This window comes from Ceratotherium simum, chromosome 34 (genome assembly GCF_057802395.1).
Source record: "Ceratotherium simum simum isolate JZ-2026a chromosome 34, ASM5780239v1, whole genome shotgun sequence".
In the NCBI taxonomy this organism is placed as follows: domain Eukaryota; kingdom Metazoa; phylum Chordata; class Mammalia; order Perissodactyla; family Rhinocerotidae; genus Ceratotherium; species Ceratotherium simum.
In genome coordinates this window covers 32,544,023-32,562,202 of record NC_141933.1, presented here as the reverse complement: position 1 = coordinate 32,562,202, position 18,180 = coordinate 32,544,023, and the positions used below count along the sequence as shown (strand labels likewise).

At 37.7% G+C, this 18,180-nt stretch overlaps 1 protein-coding gene across 5 annotated transcripts in view; it reads left to right on the top strand.

Moving 5' to 3' along the window:
* The window catches only part of HIPK3 (homeodomain interacting protein kinase 3), a 96,285-nt gene that overhangs the window by 25,537 nt on the left and 52,568 nt on the right, over nt 1–18,180 (top strand). For 4 of the 5 annotated variants that reach the window (XM_087423162.1, XM_087423160.1, XM_087423161.1 and 1 more), the window contains one exon: nt 7,021–8,119. The exons of the other annotated variant lie outside the window; for it this stretch is intronic. In XM_087423162.1, the coding sequence (XP_087279288.1) occupies nt 7,023–8,119 (1,097 nt within the window). In that variant the 5' untranslated portion in view covers nt 7,021–7,022. The remainder of the gene's footprint in view (nt 1–7,020; nt 8,120–18,180) is intronic. 5 annotated transcript variants of the gene reach the window in all.

Here is an 18,180-nt window from a genome sequence, read left to right as displayed (position 1 = left end):
AAAACACTTCATTCCATTAGTGAACTTATGTTCCACCCAGTTAGAGCAGTACTAAGATATTACTGTTTTCACGTGGGCCGGTGCTCCAGCCCTGTTAGCTTTGAGGCCATCAGATTAAAGATACATTGGTACGTTTTACCTGATACAGCCATCGTAACTGTATTTTTTATTTCCTGTTCCATTCTATCTCCCTTTAAAGAGTGGTAATAAGTTCATTTTTGGAAGTGAACTGGGCTTGTGTCTATTTATTTTCATATGCTGGAGACAGAGTTGATAGGTACGTTCAGAAAAGAAATCTGAATGCGGGGTTTTTTATGTCAACAGAATCAAAGGTTTTCTTTGATCTAGTGTGGCTGTTTACTTATTTACAGTTGAATGAAAATATTTCCTGAGGTAATTTTCATTGAGGTGACTTTTTTGTTTATTGAATTGCTGGTTTTTGGGGTTGTTTTTAATTGTAGAATTTTGGCCACAAATTTAACGTTTTGGTCTTTTATCCCTGTTCATAATGAGATAATCTTTCAGTGCCTTGAGCTTCTCTTGAGGTAAAAAAAAATCTTTTGTCTGTATTTTTAAAAGGCTTTTCTTTTACTTGTAATTTTCATTTATTCTTCTAGATCTTTAGAAATCTTCAATACTAATCACGTTTTCATATTTGTATCTTAGTTTAAACTTGATGTTTTTAGTAATTTAATAATTTCTGTACTTTCCTGTGATGGTGTGAAAGAACTGGGGATTATTCAGTCATCATTTGGGAATGCTCAGCTGTATATGGGTTTCTGTAGAGCTTAGTCTTAAGTGTAGTGTTGAATACTTATCAGTAACTCAAATGAATACGCAAGAAGTTTACTTATTATAGCCATTGATGACATCGGGTTCTAGGTGTTAGTGCAGCCAATATTGATAAAAAAAAGAATTGGATTTAAAAGTGGAGATTTGAAAACCACGATGAGATACCGCTTTATACCTGTTATGATGGATATTATAAAAAAGGAGAAAAAAGAAAATGAGTGTTGGCAAGGATGTGAAGAACGTGGAACCCTTGTGCACTAATGGTGGGAATGTAAAATGGTGCAGCTACTGTGGAAAACAGTAGAGTCATTCCTCAAATTAAACACAGAATTACTGTATAATGCAGTTATTCCACTTCTGGGTGTATACACAAAAGAACTGGAAGCAGAGTCTTAAAGAGGTATTTGTACATCCGTGTTCACAGCAACAGTATTCCCAATAGTCAAAAGGTGGAAACAACCCAGATATTTTTTGATGGCTGAATGGAGAAACAAAATATGGCATATACATACAATGGAATATTACTTAGCCTTAAAAAAGGAGATTCTGGGCTGGCCCCATGGCTTAGCGGTTAAGTGCTCGCGCTCTGCTGCTGGCGGCCCGGGTTCGGATCCCGGGAGCGCACCGATGCACTGCTTCTCCCGCCATGCTGAGGCTGCGTCCCACATACAGCAACTAGAAGGGTGTGCAGCTATGACATACAACTATCTACTGGGGCTTTGGGGGAAAAAAATAAATAAAATTATGAAAAACAAAAAAAAAAGGAGATTCTGACGCATGCTGCAACATGGATAAACCTTGAAGACATTATGCTAAGTGAAATAAGCCAGTCATAAAAGGACAGATATTGTATAATTTCACTTATGTGAGGTAGCTAGAGTAGTCAAATTCATAGAGATAGTCTAGAATGGTGGTTGCCAGGGTCTGGGGTGGGGGGAATGGACAGATGTTGTTTAATGGGTGCAGAGTTTCAGTTTTAGAAGAGGAAAAAAGTTCTGGAGATGGATGTTGGTGATGGTTGCACAATAGTGTGAATGTACTTAACTATAAGTTAAGTGTATTGTACTTAACTATACACTTAAAAATAATAAATTTTATGTTATATATATTTTACTATAATTTTTAAAAAACAAAAAAAATTTAAAATGGAGATTTGAACAAGTAGAAGAAGAAAGTTGAGTAAGGAGAATGCAAGGCATTATTGCCTTTAATTAAATGTCTGTGATGTCGCACTACATTTTAAAGAAGAACCCGATTACATGTGAGCTTCGTATGTTTGGCAGAAAACAATTCACAATTTTCGTATTGGCTAATAAATTGAATATGAGATAGTAGTTTTGTCTCTGCTTCCTCCCTCCCTTTTCAGAAGGCCTGATATTATGTGTAATAAGAAAAAGAAGAAGAAAACATATCTCGTTGTGATTAGCCCTGGTCAGACCCATGCTTGTCAGTGTCAGTATTGGTTACCTTGCTGTGTTGGCAATTGTGAAAGAATGTGAAGAATTTGCATAGAATTCAGGTGGGTCTTAAAGTTTTTTAGATGGTTGGAAAAATAAGCCTTATTAATCAAAGTTAAAGTACCTGAGAGTATAAAGCTTGAGGAATGGAAGCTTACTGGTTGCTCTAACAAGTCTTCCTTATCCTCTGAGTGATATTTAGTAGGTAGTCCAGCCACAAAGGGGTAGTATTTCAGAACTTGATAAGAACCAGTGACAAATTCATGAATAATAGAGCTGCAGAGGTAGAACATAGTGCGTATTGCAGTGAAAACTAATAGCAAATAGTGTCGTACTGAATCGATGTTTTGGACTCGATGGACTTCAGCAGCTCCTGGGAATACTGGACTCTGTAAAGTCCATAAACACGGAGTGTAGGATACTTATATCAGGTCATGAGCTTATCTGATGGAGGGTGGGCGAAGCGAAAGACTTAATACCTGGATATGGCAGGGAGTCACAGTGGTCAAGTTAATTAGTAATTTAGAGTTCTTTCCATGTGGTCTGTTACAGCTATCTCCCCTCACCCCTTTCTCCTTATGTGCTAGGTGTATTAAGTGACATTCCTATCCGTGTTTATTTTCTAAAGTCCCCTTTGAGATTGGTCCCACAGAGCACAGTGTTGGTGAGGGGTAATTCCTTTTTCTAAGCTTCCTTTAGTTGGCTCTGGTTTGGGCCCTTGGGTAATTGTTTCTCTTCTAGCTTGGCATGTTGGGAAAGAAAAGGTAGGAACAGCAGGACTCAGAAATTGCAGTAGTTTCTTCAGTATCTCTGAGTTGTTTACCCGGATCTCAGCTGTTGTCCACATAACACCTTAATTTAACATGGATAGACTGGCTTAGAGTGGTGTGCATTCTCATCCCTAGGACTTCATCCCAATTTCTCAGACTTGAGGGCCCTGAGTTGGTAAGAGTTGAATTTGCCCCGGGATTTGTCCAGACTAGATCATTGGTTTTCAGATGTTAGTGTGACTCTAAATGGCCTTGAAAGCTTGTAGACATACAGGTGCCTGGACCTTACCGCAGATCTACTGGATCACAATCTTTCTGGGTGGAATTTTAAATGTATATTTATTTATTTAACTTTTTAGTAAGGAAAAATATAAACATTTGAAAGTAGACAGGATAATATAATGAACGTTTTTACTCACTGTGAAGCTCCTATAATGAACAATTTCTGGCTAATCTCGTAAAACGAGATCCATATCCCCATCCACTTTCTCTTCTTCTGTATTATTTTGAAGCAAATGCTAGATATATTATTTCATCTGTAAATATAAAAAGTATATATTATATATAAAATATATTTTTTTAGTTTAAATATCTAATTGGCTTTATTCAGCAATTCATGAATCGGGCAGCATCCCATCTAGCAGGTAGAAAGGAGCTCCCAGAAAGTATATATTTTAATAGGTTCCCAGATGATTCAGAAACTTCTTTTGAACAAGTAATAATGTCCATGGTAAAAATTAAAGTGGTGAAAATGACGCACAGTGAAAAGTACGTCTTTCTCATTGCCTCCAATATTCTTGTTACTCTCCTCTAAGGCAAAGAGTGTCTTTGTGTATGTACAGATATTCAGTGTACATACAAATATATACATATATAATTCTCCTTTTTTATTAAACACACGTGGTAGTAACTATTATAAAGTACACATTTTTCTGAATCTCGCTTTTTTCATATAACAATATTATCTTGGGAATCAGGCCATTACAGGGTAAATAGTTGGTTTTCGTTTTTTTGTGTGTGTGTGAGAAAGATTAGCCCTGAGCTAATATCCGTTGCCAATCCTCCTGTTGATGCTGAGGAAGATTGATCCTGGGCTAATGTCCATGCCCATCTTCCTCCACTTTATATGGGATGCCACCACAGCATGGCTTAATGAGCAGTGCATCGGTACACGCCCAGGCTCCAAACTTGCGAACCCCGGGCCGCCAAAGCGGAGTGTGCGTACTTAACCACTGCGCCACCGGGATGGCCCCTGGTTTTCATTTTTTTTAAAAGCTTATAGTTGGTCTTTGTATCAAGATGTATTTAACTCGTGCCTTTTGGATGGATGTTGAGGTTATTTCCAATACTGTGTTTCTTCACATAGTGCTGCATGGGTCTTCTTTTTTTTTTTGAGGAAGATTGGCCCTGAGCTAACATCTGCCAATCCTCCTCTTTTTTTTTTGCTGAGGAAGACTGGCCCTGGGCTAACATCCATGCCCATCTTCCTCCACTTCATATGGGACGCTGCCACAGCATGGCTTGCCAAGCGGTACGTTGGTGCGCGCCCGGGATCCGAACCTGCGAACCCCGGGCAGAGGCAGTGGAGTGCGTGCACTTAACCGCTTGTGCCACCGGGCCGGCCCCTGCATGGGTCTTCTTGTACTGTATCTGAGTTGCCTCATTCCAGGTCAGAGGACATATCCACTTGCTGTTTTGTTAGGTGTTGCCAAATTGCTCTCTCACCATCTGTGTATGGTATGCAGGTTCTCCAGGCTGACCAGTCCATTTTTAAAATGCTTTTCATGTCTCTTCTATTTATGTTCATGGTTTTCTTTTAAATCCACGAGTATATTTATAATATCTGTTTTAGAAGTTCTTGTCTGTGAGTTTCATCATTTGTCTTTCTGAGTCTGTTTCTGTGCGTGTAGGTCATAGAAGTGGTTTGAAATGAGGAGACTCATGGTAATGTTAAATTATTGAAGGTAAGGTTGGGGAGCCTCACAAACAGTGTTAAGTAAATTAGAAGTTGGGGAGCCTCACAAACAGTGTTAAGTAAATCAGTGGATGAGTTTGATATGTTTAGAAGGAGTTTTCAGTCTGGGTTTGCCTCCTTAAAAGGATGATAAATTGGTGGAGTTTTGAAACCTCCTCTGAGTAAAGGTACAGAATAGATGCCATTGAGATTTTAAGAAAATGGATGAAATGGTTTGGAATGCCAGGATTTCAATTTACGATTTTCTCTCACACATTGAACATCAAATCTCATTTGTCTAATAAAGTTTTGTAGCTGCTTTCTTACCAAAGCCAAGTCCACTTAGAAATGTGATAGATAGTTAACAAGAAGCATTTAGGAATTTGAAGGAGGCATCAAGTTATGCCTTTTATCTGAAGGGCAGTGTGTTTTCTTGTTCCTTTGACTACACTCTAGCTATGTGACCTTGGGCCAGTTACCTAGTCCCTCTGAGCTTTAGTTTTCTTAACAGCAAATTGGGAATATATTAATATGACTAAATGAAATATTACAAGTAAAGCATTTATTAAATTGTTGCACAGTAAGTGCTCAGTAGGTGGTAGTCTTATATTTTAAATATTATATATTACATATTGTGATGCAATCTGTTGTTTTTGAGTTGAATTACTATTTGATGATTTGTTAAAATAGTAGGAGACTTGGCCTGGTTAATACAATACAGATTTTTAAATTGTGGAGAATAGAAATATTTTGAAATTAATTCACCCAACTAACATTTATTGAACACCAGCTCTATATCTTGGGCACCTTGTTTCAAATCTAGTGTGAAAGACTGATGTATACACTGACAATTACAGTGTAGTGTAACATCATGAACACTAATTAGAAGGGTATAGAAGCTTCTGTGAGAGCACTGAATGTGCAGCTCTGCCTGGAGGGTGAGTGGTGAGTGTGTGTCCTCGGAAAGGCTTCACAAGAAGGTAGTGCCTCACTCTGATTTGAATGTAAAGGAGTTGCTAAGTGTTCAGGCTGGATGTAGAAGAGGACACTAAGTAGAGAGAACATCGTGCAAAGGACCCGTATCTGGCTTATATACTTATTTTTGCAATTGATTTTTTTTCCTGAGGCAATTCTTATGCTTTAGGTTTAAGGACTATGACTATATTTATGTAATAATTATTTTCTTTCCTTGTCATTGGTTCATAAATGAAAATTTGGTGATAAAATGCTTTACTTTTGCCAAATGTGTACAGTTGTAGGATCTGTACTTATTCTTTTGGGGTAAAAAGGGTTGGCACAATTCTGAGGGCATATCTTGGCTATTGTAGCTGCTCAGTAAATAGTTATTGGTTAGGGGCCGGCCCTGTGGCTTGGTGGTTAAGTGCGCGCGCTGCGATGCTGGCGGCCTGGGTTCGGATCCCGGGTGCGCATCGAGGCACCACTTCTCTGTCCATCCTGAGGCCGAGTCCCACATACAGCAACTAGAAGGGTGTGCAGCTGTGACATACAACTATCTACTGGGGCTTTGGGGGCAAAAAATAAAAAATAAATAAAAAATCTTTAAAAAAAAAAAATAGTTATTGGTTAAATGAATGAACTCAACTCTTATTCCCAGCGTTTTATGTAATACTCAAAATAGCTGAAGCATTAATTAACTAGAATGTAGGTATTGAAAATGCTTATCTTCTCCAAGGGAAAAAAATCTTTAATTTTATTTATTTATTTATTTTTCCCCCCAAAGCCCCAGTAGATAGTTGTGTGTCACAGCTGCACATCCTTCCAGTTGCTGTATGTGGGACGCGGCCTCAGCATGGCCGGAGAAGCGGTGCGTCAGTGCGCGCCCGGGATCCGAACCTGGGCCGCCAGCAGCGGAGCGCGCGCACTTAACCGCTAAGCCACGGGGCTGGCCCTAAGGGGAAAAAATCTTAATGGAATTTAATTATTTTTACAAATTATGGACTTGACCCTTAAAAGTTTTCTTCATGAGATTTAAAATTAAAAAAAAATTTGTAGTTAATATGTTCCTTTTTCTCTTTTTCTTTTGCAGGTATGGCCTCACAAGTCTTGGTCTACCCACCGTATGTTTATCAAACTCAGTCAAGTGCCTTTTGTAGTGTGAAGAAACTGAAAGTAGAGCCAAGCGGTTGTGTATTCCAGGAAAGAAATTATCCACGGACCTATCTGAATGGTAGGAACGTTGGAAATTCTCATCCTCCCACAAAGGGTAGTGCTTTTCAGACAAAGATCCCATTTCACAGACCTCGAGGACATCACTTGTCGTGGCAGACAAGTGCTGTTGTTTTAAAAAACACTGCGGGTGCTACCAAGGTCATCGCGGCTCAGGCACAGCGAGCTCACGTGGAGGCCCCTCAGGCTGGGGCGTGGCGACACAGGTTCAGTGTCCTGGAGGGCCCCCTGAGATGTGGGTTGAAGCGCAAGAGTGAGGAGTTGGATCGTCACAGCAGCGCGATGCAGATTGTTGATGAGCTGTCCCTACTTCCTGCAATGTTGCAAACCAACATGGGAAACCCAGTGACAGTTGTGACAGCCACCACAGGAACAAAGCAAAACTGCACCACTGGAGAGGGCGACTATCAGTTAGTGCAGCACGAAGTCTTGTGCTCCGTGAAAAATACTTATGAAGTCCTTGATTTTCTTGGTCGAGGCACTTTTGGCCAGGTAGTCAAATGCTGGAAAAGAGGGACAAATGAAATTGTAGCCATCAAAATTTTGAAGAACCACCCTTCTTATGCACGTCAGGGTCAAATAGAAGTGAGCATATTAGCGAGACTCAGTACTGAAAATGCTGATGAGTATAACTTTGTGCGAGCTTACGAATGCTTTCAGCACCGTAATCATACCTGTTTAGTCTTTGAGATGCTGGAACAAAACTTGTATGACTTTCTGAAACAAAATAAGTTCAGTCCCCTGCCACTAAAAGTAATTCGACCCATTCTTCAGCAAGTGGCCACTGCACTGAAAAAATTGAAAAGTCTTGGTTTAATTCATGCTGACCTCAAACCAGAGAATATTATGTTGGTGGATCCTGTTCGGCAGCCATACAGGGTTAAAGTAATAGACTTTGGGTCGGCCAGTCATGTATCCAAGACTGTTTGTTCAACATATCTACAATCTCGGTACTACAGGTAGGGGACAACAACTTTTTGGTTATTTAATAAAATGTGGAGTTTCTGATAAATGAAATAATTTTGGGTGTGTGTGTGTCGTGAAAAACACTGTTTCAGATAAATAATCAAGACAAGATCAATTTAGGTTTGAGGTTTTAAAAAGATTCTAAAAATTTAGACGTAAAATCTGCCCAAGCAGAATAGAAATCTCTACTGCAAAGTTCCATGCCAAAGACTTGTGGTTGTTTTTATTGTTAATAGACCTGAAGGAGTGATAGATGATTAATGCACTTAAGAGAACTGGTTTATTAAAGACATAATCAAATGTAACTGAATGTTTAGAAAAGTTAGATGTAAGAATTCAAAAAGTTATTTTGATTAATGATTTTAAGATGTAGACACACTTCCGTGGCTGCTATGAATGTTCAGGCCACTTTTTCATAACAAGTTATGTTCTTTCTACCTGTGTGCTATAGGTAATGCTGTTGTGGTTTTGGTGCTGTGAGTGAAATTTAAAGAAGAAAATGATTTCCATGTAAATATTGGTAAAGTGCTGCAGTGTCGTGATTAACAGAATGCTATGATAATCTCTTGAGTATGTAAATGTTTTTGAATTTCTAGTTTTATAGTTTGAGGAATTCTTTTCATTTCAGCCTGAATGAATTTACGGTCTTGGTGGCCTCGGGAGCCACATGAGCCCCCACGCAGGGGGCGGATACAGGACCTGCCAGTATTGGCCAGTGATAAGTTAGTAAATGGATGGACATATGCTGTTTATTGTTGGAAATTGTTAGAACACGAGGGTTATGAATTTAGGCCCAACCAGGGGTCGTTATTTTCTGGTATTGCATCTCCCTTTGCACTGCACCTCTCACCCTGGTTAGCGTCCTGCAAACAGATGATGGCTTTAGTACCCAGGACAGGATAAAAGGAGAAATTAACTCCTACAAAAATCAGCTCTAAATATATGCCCTATCATTAGTAGGTCATCAGGAGGAATCCCACATTTGTGTCACTAAGTGATAATTAAGTTCATTAAAATATGTGTTAGAAATTAGGAATTTGGCCTAATTTACCCCTTAGTATATTCCTGAATGTGTGATTTTTAGTATTAGAGTGCAAGATACTGTTCTTAAAATCTTTTAGATGGTTTAAAAGGTATTGTAATTGTGGCAGGTTGGTAAGTCTTTAATATCTCATATAATTAGATTTATTTGGTTCTCTGTGCTCCTGACAAATTTTTTTTCAATTTAATGGAATACAAGATTTGCTTTTAGTTAATTTTTTTCTGGAAAAATTACTTTAAAATCTATTTGATGGCATAAGAAGAACAGTACTTTTTTTCCCTTCTCTTTGTACTCTATGGATTCTGTCTTAAGAACAGTACTTTTTTTCCCTTCTCTTTGTACTCTATGGATTCTGTACTCTATGGATTTTTGCCGTCAGCTAGCATGTGATATAGAACCGCAGGCTCCAGTTGTGTGGGATCTGTGTTACTCCACTGGGTGGTAAACGACTTTGTCTCCTTTGGGCCCTGCGTTATTCTGCGTGTCCGATTTAGCTCCCTGTGATACCTAGGCTCCTTGTTCTTTATTTGAAATCTTTTAGATGAGAGTGAAAAAAAGCTTTATTTATTTTTTATACTTGAGATTATCTATTTATTAAATGTTTCAAGAGAGTAAAGGAAATCTTCAAAAAGCAATCTAAAATACTAAATATTTTATGATATTGGTTTCTAGCATTAGGCCTTTGCACAAATATTAGCGTCTGTTGGGAATGAAAAAAAAAAAGCTATGAGTAATTGCTAAGTACAATTAGTAGTTTCTAATTTGTTTTTATGTATAAATTTCAAGTAAAGAATTTACCTGAATTTTGGAAGCTATGTAATTGCTAAATTATAGGTTCTGTGTTTAGAGTAAAAAAATGAGGTTCTTACTTGTAAACAAAGACTAGTGCTAGCATTGTGGTTGATGTTGCTTGGATTAAAAGAAAAAGGACCTTATGTCAGTTAGATTCAAGAATTAGAAGAGTTAGTACATATTAAGGTAGTTTGTGAAAATATAGTGTAGTCCTTAATCAGGTACTGTTTTAATATCTAGTGTAATTTTGTAGGAAAATAGCAGGTAACCATTATTTTTGAAAGTGTGTTTGCAGTTTATATTTGGAACTTGGCCAATTCTGGCTTAATTTTTGACTAAGGTTACTTATAAATCTGATTAGTCAATAAGCAGAAGTATCTTGATTTTTTACTCTTTGTTAAAAATATGTTGTATTTAAAAAATGAAAGCAGGAAGTGGAAACTTCCCAAATTAAATATTTTTGAGCTAATCACAGTAAGAACACACATACCCCAAGTTCCGAGGTAAACGATTTGTGTTTAAACACAGGTTCACGTGTTATTCTATTTCTTTGAACTGTCCAACACAGAAATGTAGTAGGGATATCTTAAAATAGACGGGGACAGTGGCCAGAAGTTGTGGACTACTATAGATGGTGAGGCTGTCTAGCGCCTGTAGTGATGTGAGCCAGAAGTCCGTGCTCAGGGCATGGATTCGCTCAAGGTCAGCCTGTTCTAAATTCAGCTGCTTGAGTATGGTTTCTGTCAAGAACACGTAGGGCTCTTGAATGCATAAAAGGTTTTAGCAGCAGCAGGTGCTGTATTTATGAGGTGTGGTGGCAACATTCAGGTCACAAATATCTTTTTCTTTCTTTTTTTTAAATATAGAATTTTAGCCTGTGGTTCTGAGTCATTTCAGAACATAGAGACAGGAAAGTGGGCTGTAAAGTAACCTGTGTAGCTGTTGTATTCTTTGCTACTTTACTGAGTAATTTAGCATTAATTGTTGAAGTAAAAAATGCTTTCTATTTTGCTTGTAATAGCTGACAAAAAGGTATGTAAAGATTAATTTAGGCTTTTATGAGTTTTTGTTTAGGGTATTCCCACCCCCTCATCCCTTTTTAGACCCTGAAGTATCAAAGACAAAGTTCCTGTAACAAAATTAAGGTACATAGAATGACCTGTAGAATAATAACTGATATTTTATATAGGGTACTTTATAATAATGGAAGACCATGTATGTATACTGTGTCATTTTTTCAGCTGCTGTTGTGCATATTTCCTAGTTTGTTTCTCATGTCTTATCCCTTTGAGTTAGGTGAGACAGGTGATGGAATTCCTATTTAATAAGTAGAAAACTGAAGCTTAGACAAGTCAGGTCCAGATTCACACTACAAGTTCAACTCACCAGTTTTAGTGGAGCCGTTTTTGTCTGCTGGCACTGTGCTAGCTGCTGGGGATACAGAGATGACTGAAACATGATTTTATCCTTTAATGGAGGAGAAAAATAGTTTGTCTCAAAAAGTGCTAGGGTAGAGGTGTGTGCAGGGTGCTGTGGGAACCCGGAGGAGAGCACTTTGCTTGATCTGAGGATTCAGAGAAGGCTTCAGGGAGAGATGACCTCTGAATGAGCCTCAGGAGCAGAAAAGGAGTTAGGATGGATCAGTCTTAAAGCGCATTCTCTCTCACCAACCCATTCTTACCTAATAAGCTCAGTATTGGGCTGAAATTTGCTGGAAATTTCTTCCCTGTATCATAAAATAGTTGTTTTTGTTTGGGAGTCTTTATTAGACAGATATAAGGTTGTCAGCTGGGTTTAGTTTGAACAGAAGGTTCTGAAAGTCGATAATGCAGTGGTTTTCAATGCCATGCGTTGTGGCCACGGATGTAGATTCCTTTACTACATTTGTCAGGGCTTCAAAAAACTTTTTTGGCAGAGCTCTTAATGTTGTTGTTGTTTTTAACTGCTTTATTGAAATGTTCATATACCATGAATTTCACCCATTTAAAGTGTACAATTCAGTGGCTTTTTGTATATTCACAGTTGAGCATCATCACCACAGTCAATTTTAGGACATTTTCCTTACCCCCAAATGAACTCCACCTGCACACCCTTTGGCTGTCTTTTCCTGATCTATCCATGCCCCCAGCCCTAGGCAACCAAAAGTCTTACTTTCTATCTCTATAGATTTGCATGTTCTGAACATTTCATATAAATGTAATCATACAAAATGTCCTTTTTGACTGGCTTTTTTCACTTAGCATAATGTTTTCAAGGTTCATCCATATTGTAGCATGTGTCAGTACTTCATTTCTTTTTGTTGCCAAATACTGTTTCATTGTATAGATATACCATATATCTTGTGTCCATTCATCAGTTGATGGAGACCTCTTAACATTGTATCAGTGAAAAGATACATAAATAGGAAATTGTGATATGTCCATGATTATTAAGTCTTTCATTCAAAATATTTAGTGTGTTTAAAGTGTAAAGAATTGTGCTGGGTGCTGGTTATACATTGAGAAGCAGAAATACAGACCCTACATTATGGTGCTTACAGTGGGTAGACAATCAAAAAAGTAAAGTGCTCTGGTGGGAAAGAACAGGAAGAGAGAATAACAGGATGGACTTACTTTTACTTTGGAATAATTCTAGACATAAAACAAAGTTGTAAAAATAGTACAAAGAATTCCTGTATACCCTTCACCCAGATTCTCCAAATATTTCAAATTTAAACTTTTTACCACCCTAGTTTTATCACTACTTCTTTCTCTCTGTGTACACACACACACACACAAACTTTTTTCCTTAAAATGTTTGAGAGTAAGTTTCAGACGTGAAGCCTCTTTACCTCTAAATACTTGAGTGTGTACTTCCTGAACATAAGGACATTCTCTTGCATAACCCCAGTACAGTGATCAAAATCATCATCAGCTAACATCAAGGCAATATTATTGGTTTGGTGAACCGTGTGAACTACTCAAAATACTATTTGTTTTAAGGAAATTAAAATCAATGCAGTACTGGTATCTTATTGACAGACTTCATTCAGATTTTGCCAATTGTCTCACTAATGACCTTTTTCTGGCTCGGAATTCAGTCCAAGATCACACATTGCTTATTTGCCATGACTGTCTCTTTAGTGTTGTCTAATCTGGAGTAGTTTCTTGATCTTTCTTTGCCTTTCATGACCCTGACGCTTTTGAAGAGTTCTGGCCAGTTATTTTGTAGAATGTTCCTCAATTTGGGTTTGTCTGATGTTTTCAGATTATGAGTTTTTGGAATAACTTCACAGAAGTGATGTTGTGTCCTCATGTACTGGGAGGCATGTGATGTCAGTTTGTCCCATTACTGGTAATGTTAACTTCGATCACTTGGTTGAGGTGGTGACTGCTGGATGTTTCCGCTGTAAGATTTTTTTTCATTGTAATAATAGTATCTTGTGGAGACAGACTTTGAGAATATTCACATGTACTGTTTCTCATCTTATTTTCACGGACCCATTTTAGCATCCATTGATGGATATGGCCTTAAACAATTATAAGTGCGGGGTTTCGAAATGATGATTTTCTATTTCCATCATTCCTCTGAAAGGAATTCTATAAAGAGCTTTCCTTCACTTTATTTCTTTCTTTGTTTCTGTATGAACTCACGGATTCATATTCAATGGGTTCTAATCTGTTACTTGTCATTATTTGTTTTACTGCGCAGTTAGTTGTCCCAGACTGTCCAGCAAGAGCCTCGTGAAGCTTTCTGCTGTGTCCCTTTGACATCGCCCCGTCCTTCCTTGAGTGCTTACTTTCTGGCACCACAAGATGTTTCTGCTTTGTACTTTGCCTGCCCCTCGCTGGTACTGGCCATTTCTCTAAGGAGCTCTAGTTCCCTTTTATTGGAGAGTGGTATTCAGAAAACAAGATCTGGATGCTAATGCCAGATGTGCTCATTGGTAGTAGGGTGTTATTACTTTTAGGCCCCTTGAGTGGCAAAGCTAGAATATGTATGTTTGTGTATACATATGTGTGTGTATTTCTGTGTCTGTTTTTATATTGAAAGCATGAATTCATACTGATAAGTCCAATTCTGAAACCTCAGAGTTCATTCTGTCCTTCTTCATCTGTTTATAATCCCTTCTCTGATACTGAGAATCTTGGCTCTCATTGTCCACAATCTATGTTACTTATTGCTCAGTTCTAGAATACGCTTAAAGTAGTTTTGGAATTGCTAACCCATGCCACTGCTAACTTACTAACCAGGGTATGGCACTTGTTTATAGTTCTTTTGTTCTTTAGGCTTAGACTTGGAGCATGTAGCCAAAATAGTGTGTTCCAAAGTTACTTAGGTTAGTTCTTCCCCAGCGCTCGCCCCCCTTCAGTGTGGTCATGTTATTTATTTGAAATATAATTAAGTTCATTTCTTTGTGTTCTATTTTGGGTCCCTCATTTCCTTGTTTGTTTGTTTGACTATGTGAAACATTAACATGGTTCAGAAAATCAAAACTATACTAAAAGGTTATCTCAGAAGGGTCCCCTCAACCCCCATCCTTTTCACCTCATTCCTACCCAACTTCTTTGGTAACCATTATCATTCCTTTTGTTCTTTGTGTGTGTGTGTCTATATGTGGCAGGGGTGGGGGCGTGGGGGGTAGGGGGCAGGGTTGGGGGGTGGAGTTGGCAGGGGGAGTTACAAATGAGCAGGAGGATATAAACTTCAAAGTGTAAGATTCAAAATGTTTGTTTAATTAAATTGAATTGAAATTTGATCTCTTATGTCTTTAGTGTATCAAGCTTTCATGAAGCCTTTTGATATTAATATATTTAGTTGCAACTTGAGAAACTTCCTTTAGTTTCATGATTGAGTGATTTAAGTCTTTCAGATCAAAGTGACTAGCTAAAACGCTTTCCAAATTTTAATTTACTCCTCTTTTGTTCTTAGTTTTAGACGATCCTTTATTTCTAGTAGGTAAAAATGGGAATCTTGATTATTGATGGAAATTTAAAAAATAACCTTTTACATTTTGTTTTTTTAAAGTTATTGCATTGAATTATAATTTTAGACACGTTAATGTTTTGTTAATATTTAGAAAGGAATATTAAACATAATTATCTTTCTAAATATTGCTATGTAATATTGGAGTATTTTTATACTTAGCTAACCCCTTTCTTAACATATTTCACTCTGAAAACATTTAGTCGCTGCTGCTCCCTATATATTAGAAAAACACGTTGCACTAATTTGTAAACTGTACTATCATCTTTAGCTAACAATTTGGTAGCCAAAATTATTTTTAATGCAGAAAAATTTTTTCATTGTGAAAAAACGTAATATTTACCATCTTAACCACTTTTTTTTTTTTACAATTTTATTTATTTATTTATTTTTCCCCCAAAGCCCCAGTAGATAGTTGTATGTCATAGTTGCACATCCTTCCAGTTGCTGTATGTGGGACGCGGCCTCAGCATGGCTGGAGAAGCGGTACATCAGTGCGCGCTCGGGATCCGAACCCGGGCCGCCAGCAGTGGAGTGCGAACACTTAACCGCTAAGCCATGGGGCCAGCCCATCTTAACCACTTTTAAGCATGCGATTCAGTAGTGTTAAGTATGTTCACATTGTTGTGAAACAGATCTTCAGAACAAAGCTGAAACTCTATACCCATTAAACAACTCCCCTTTCTCCCTCTCCCAGCCCCGGTAACCACCATTCTACTTTCTGTTTCTATGAATTTGACTACTTTAAATATCTCATATAAGTAGAATCATATAGGATTTGCCGTTTTGTGACTGGTGTATTTCATTTAGCTTGATGTCCTCAAGGTTCATCCATGTTGTAGCATATGGCAGGATTTCTTTTCTTTTTAACGCTGAATATATTCCATTGTATGTATATACCACACTTTGTGTATCTGTCCCTCCGTCAGTGGACATTTGGGTTGCTTCCACCTCTTGGCTATTGTGAATAGTGCTGTTATCAACATGAGTGTACAAATATCTCTTCAAGACTGTTTTCTGTTCTTTTGGATGTATACCCAGGAGTGGGATTGCTGAGGCGTGTGTCAGTTCTATTTTTGAAGGAACCTCTGTTCTCTTTTCTATAGCTTTTGCACCATTTTACGTCCCACCAGCAGGGCACCAGGATTCCAATTTTTCTCCATCCTCTTCAGCACTTGTTATTTTTTAATAGTTGCCATCCCAATGGGTGTGAGGTGATATCTCATTGTGGTTTTGGTTTGCATTTCTCTGATTAGTCATGTTGAGCATCTTTTCATATGCTTGTTGGCAATTTGATATCATCTTTAGAGAAATGTCTATTCAAGTCCTTTGCCCATTTTTAAATTGGATTATTTGATTTTGTTGTTGTTGAGTTGTAGGAGTTCTTTATATATTCTGGATATTAACCCCTTATCAGATATATGACTTGCAAGTATTTGCAACCATTCTGTAGATTGCCTTTTCACTCTGCTGATTGTGTCCTTTGATACACAAAACTTTAAAAATTTGTTGTAGTCCCAGTTGCCTATTTTTGCTTTTGTTGCCTGTGCTTTTGGTGTCATATCAAAAAAATCATTGTCAAATCCAGTATTCTGAAGCTTTTCCCGTATGTTTTTTTCTAAGAACTTCGTAGTTTTGGGTCTTAACATTTAGCTCCTTAATCCATTTTGAGTTAATTTTGGTGTATGGTGTAATATAAAGATCCAACTTCATTCTTTTTTGCATGTGGATATCTAGTTTTTTCAACACCATTTGTTGAAGAGACTTTCCTTTCCCTACTGAGTGGTCTCAGTACCCTTGCCTGAGATTGATCATGTAGTTGAGGGTACATTTCTGGGCTCTATATTCTATTCTGTTGGTCTGTTTGTCTGTCTGTGTACTGGTACCATACTATTTTGATTACCATAGCTTTGTGATATGTTTTGAAATCAGGAGGTGTGAGCCTTCCAACTTTGTTCTTTTTCAAAAATGTTTTATCTTTTTGGAGTCCCTTGAGATTTTTTTTTTTTTTTTTAATATCATAATTTTCCCTAAAATTTGATGTCACATTGAGTTTTTTTTTTTTTTTTTTTTGCAGGGAAAGATTGGCCCTGAGCTAACATCTGTTGTCACTCTTCCTGTTTTTTTTTTTTTACTCCCCAAAGCCCCAGTACATGGTTGTATATCCTAGTTATAAGTCGTTCTAGTTCTTCTATGTGAGCTCCTGCCACAGCATGGCAACTGACAGACGGGTGGTGTGGTTCTGCGATTGGGAAGCGAACCTGGGCCGCTGAAGTGGTGAGTGCTGAACTTTAGCCACCAGGCCATCAGGGCTGGCTCAAGAATTTTTTTTTATTGAGGTGTAATTGACATATAACATTGGATTAGTTTCAGGTGAACAGTATGATGATTCAGTATTTGTATATATTGAGAAATGATCACAATAGGTCTAGTTAACATCCATCACCATACCTAGTTCCAAAAATACACATTGAGAATTTTTATGTTAAAGCTACTTTTAATATATGTCAGAATTTAAGAATGTAGGTGTGGTCAATACGTAATGTGTTTTTGTCTATGTTAACATTTGGATTCATCTTCCCTTTTCAGCTTTATAGTGCAATTTACTCTGAGCACCCCTTGGCTAATAATATTTTTCAAACATGCTATGTGCTTTTCATTCCTATTGCTTTGTCGAGGCCTGACTACCCATCTCTCTTCCTATGAAACTTGTATTCGTCCTTCAAGGCTTAACTTAGATGGTCTCTTCTGGACGAAGTCCTTCCTGAACTACCCTGTAGTCGTCAGTTCTTGGGAGCTGTACTTAGCAGGGTTGTGTATTTGCATGGGGAATAGGCACTGAGCCTTTGAGGAGATGCTTATCCTTACTGTGAGTGACTAGAACATAAACTCATAACAGTTTAAAGCGGGAAGGGGCTTTTTTCCCATAATAAAATATCCAATTTGTTTATTTTTTTTAATTGAGATATAATAGGCATACAACATATTAGTTTCAGGTATACAACATAATGATTCAATATTTGTATATATTGAGAAGTGATCACCACAGTAAGTGTGGTTGTCGTCCATCACCACACATAGTTACAGAATTTTTTTTCGTGTGACGAGAACTTTTAAGATCTACTCGCTTAGTAACTTTCAAATATGCAATATAGTGTTATTAACTATAGTTGCTATGCTGTGCATCTCCGTGATTTACTTATTTTATACCTGGAAGTTTGTACCTTTTTACTCTCTTCACCATTTCGCCCACCC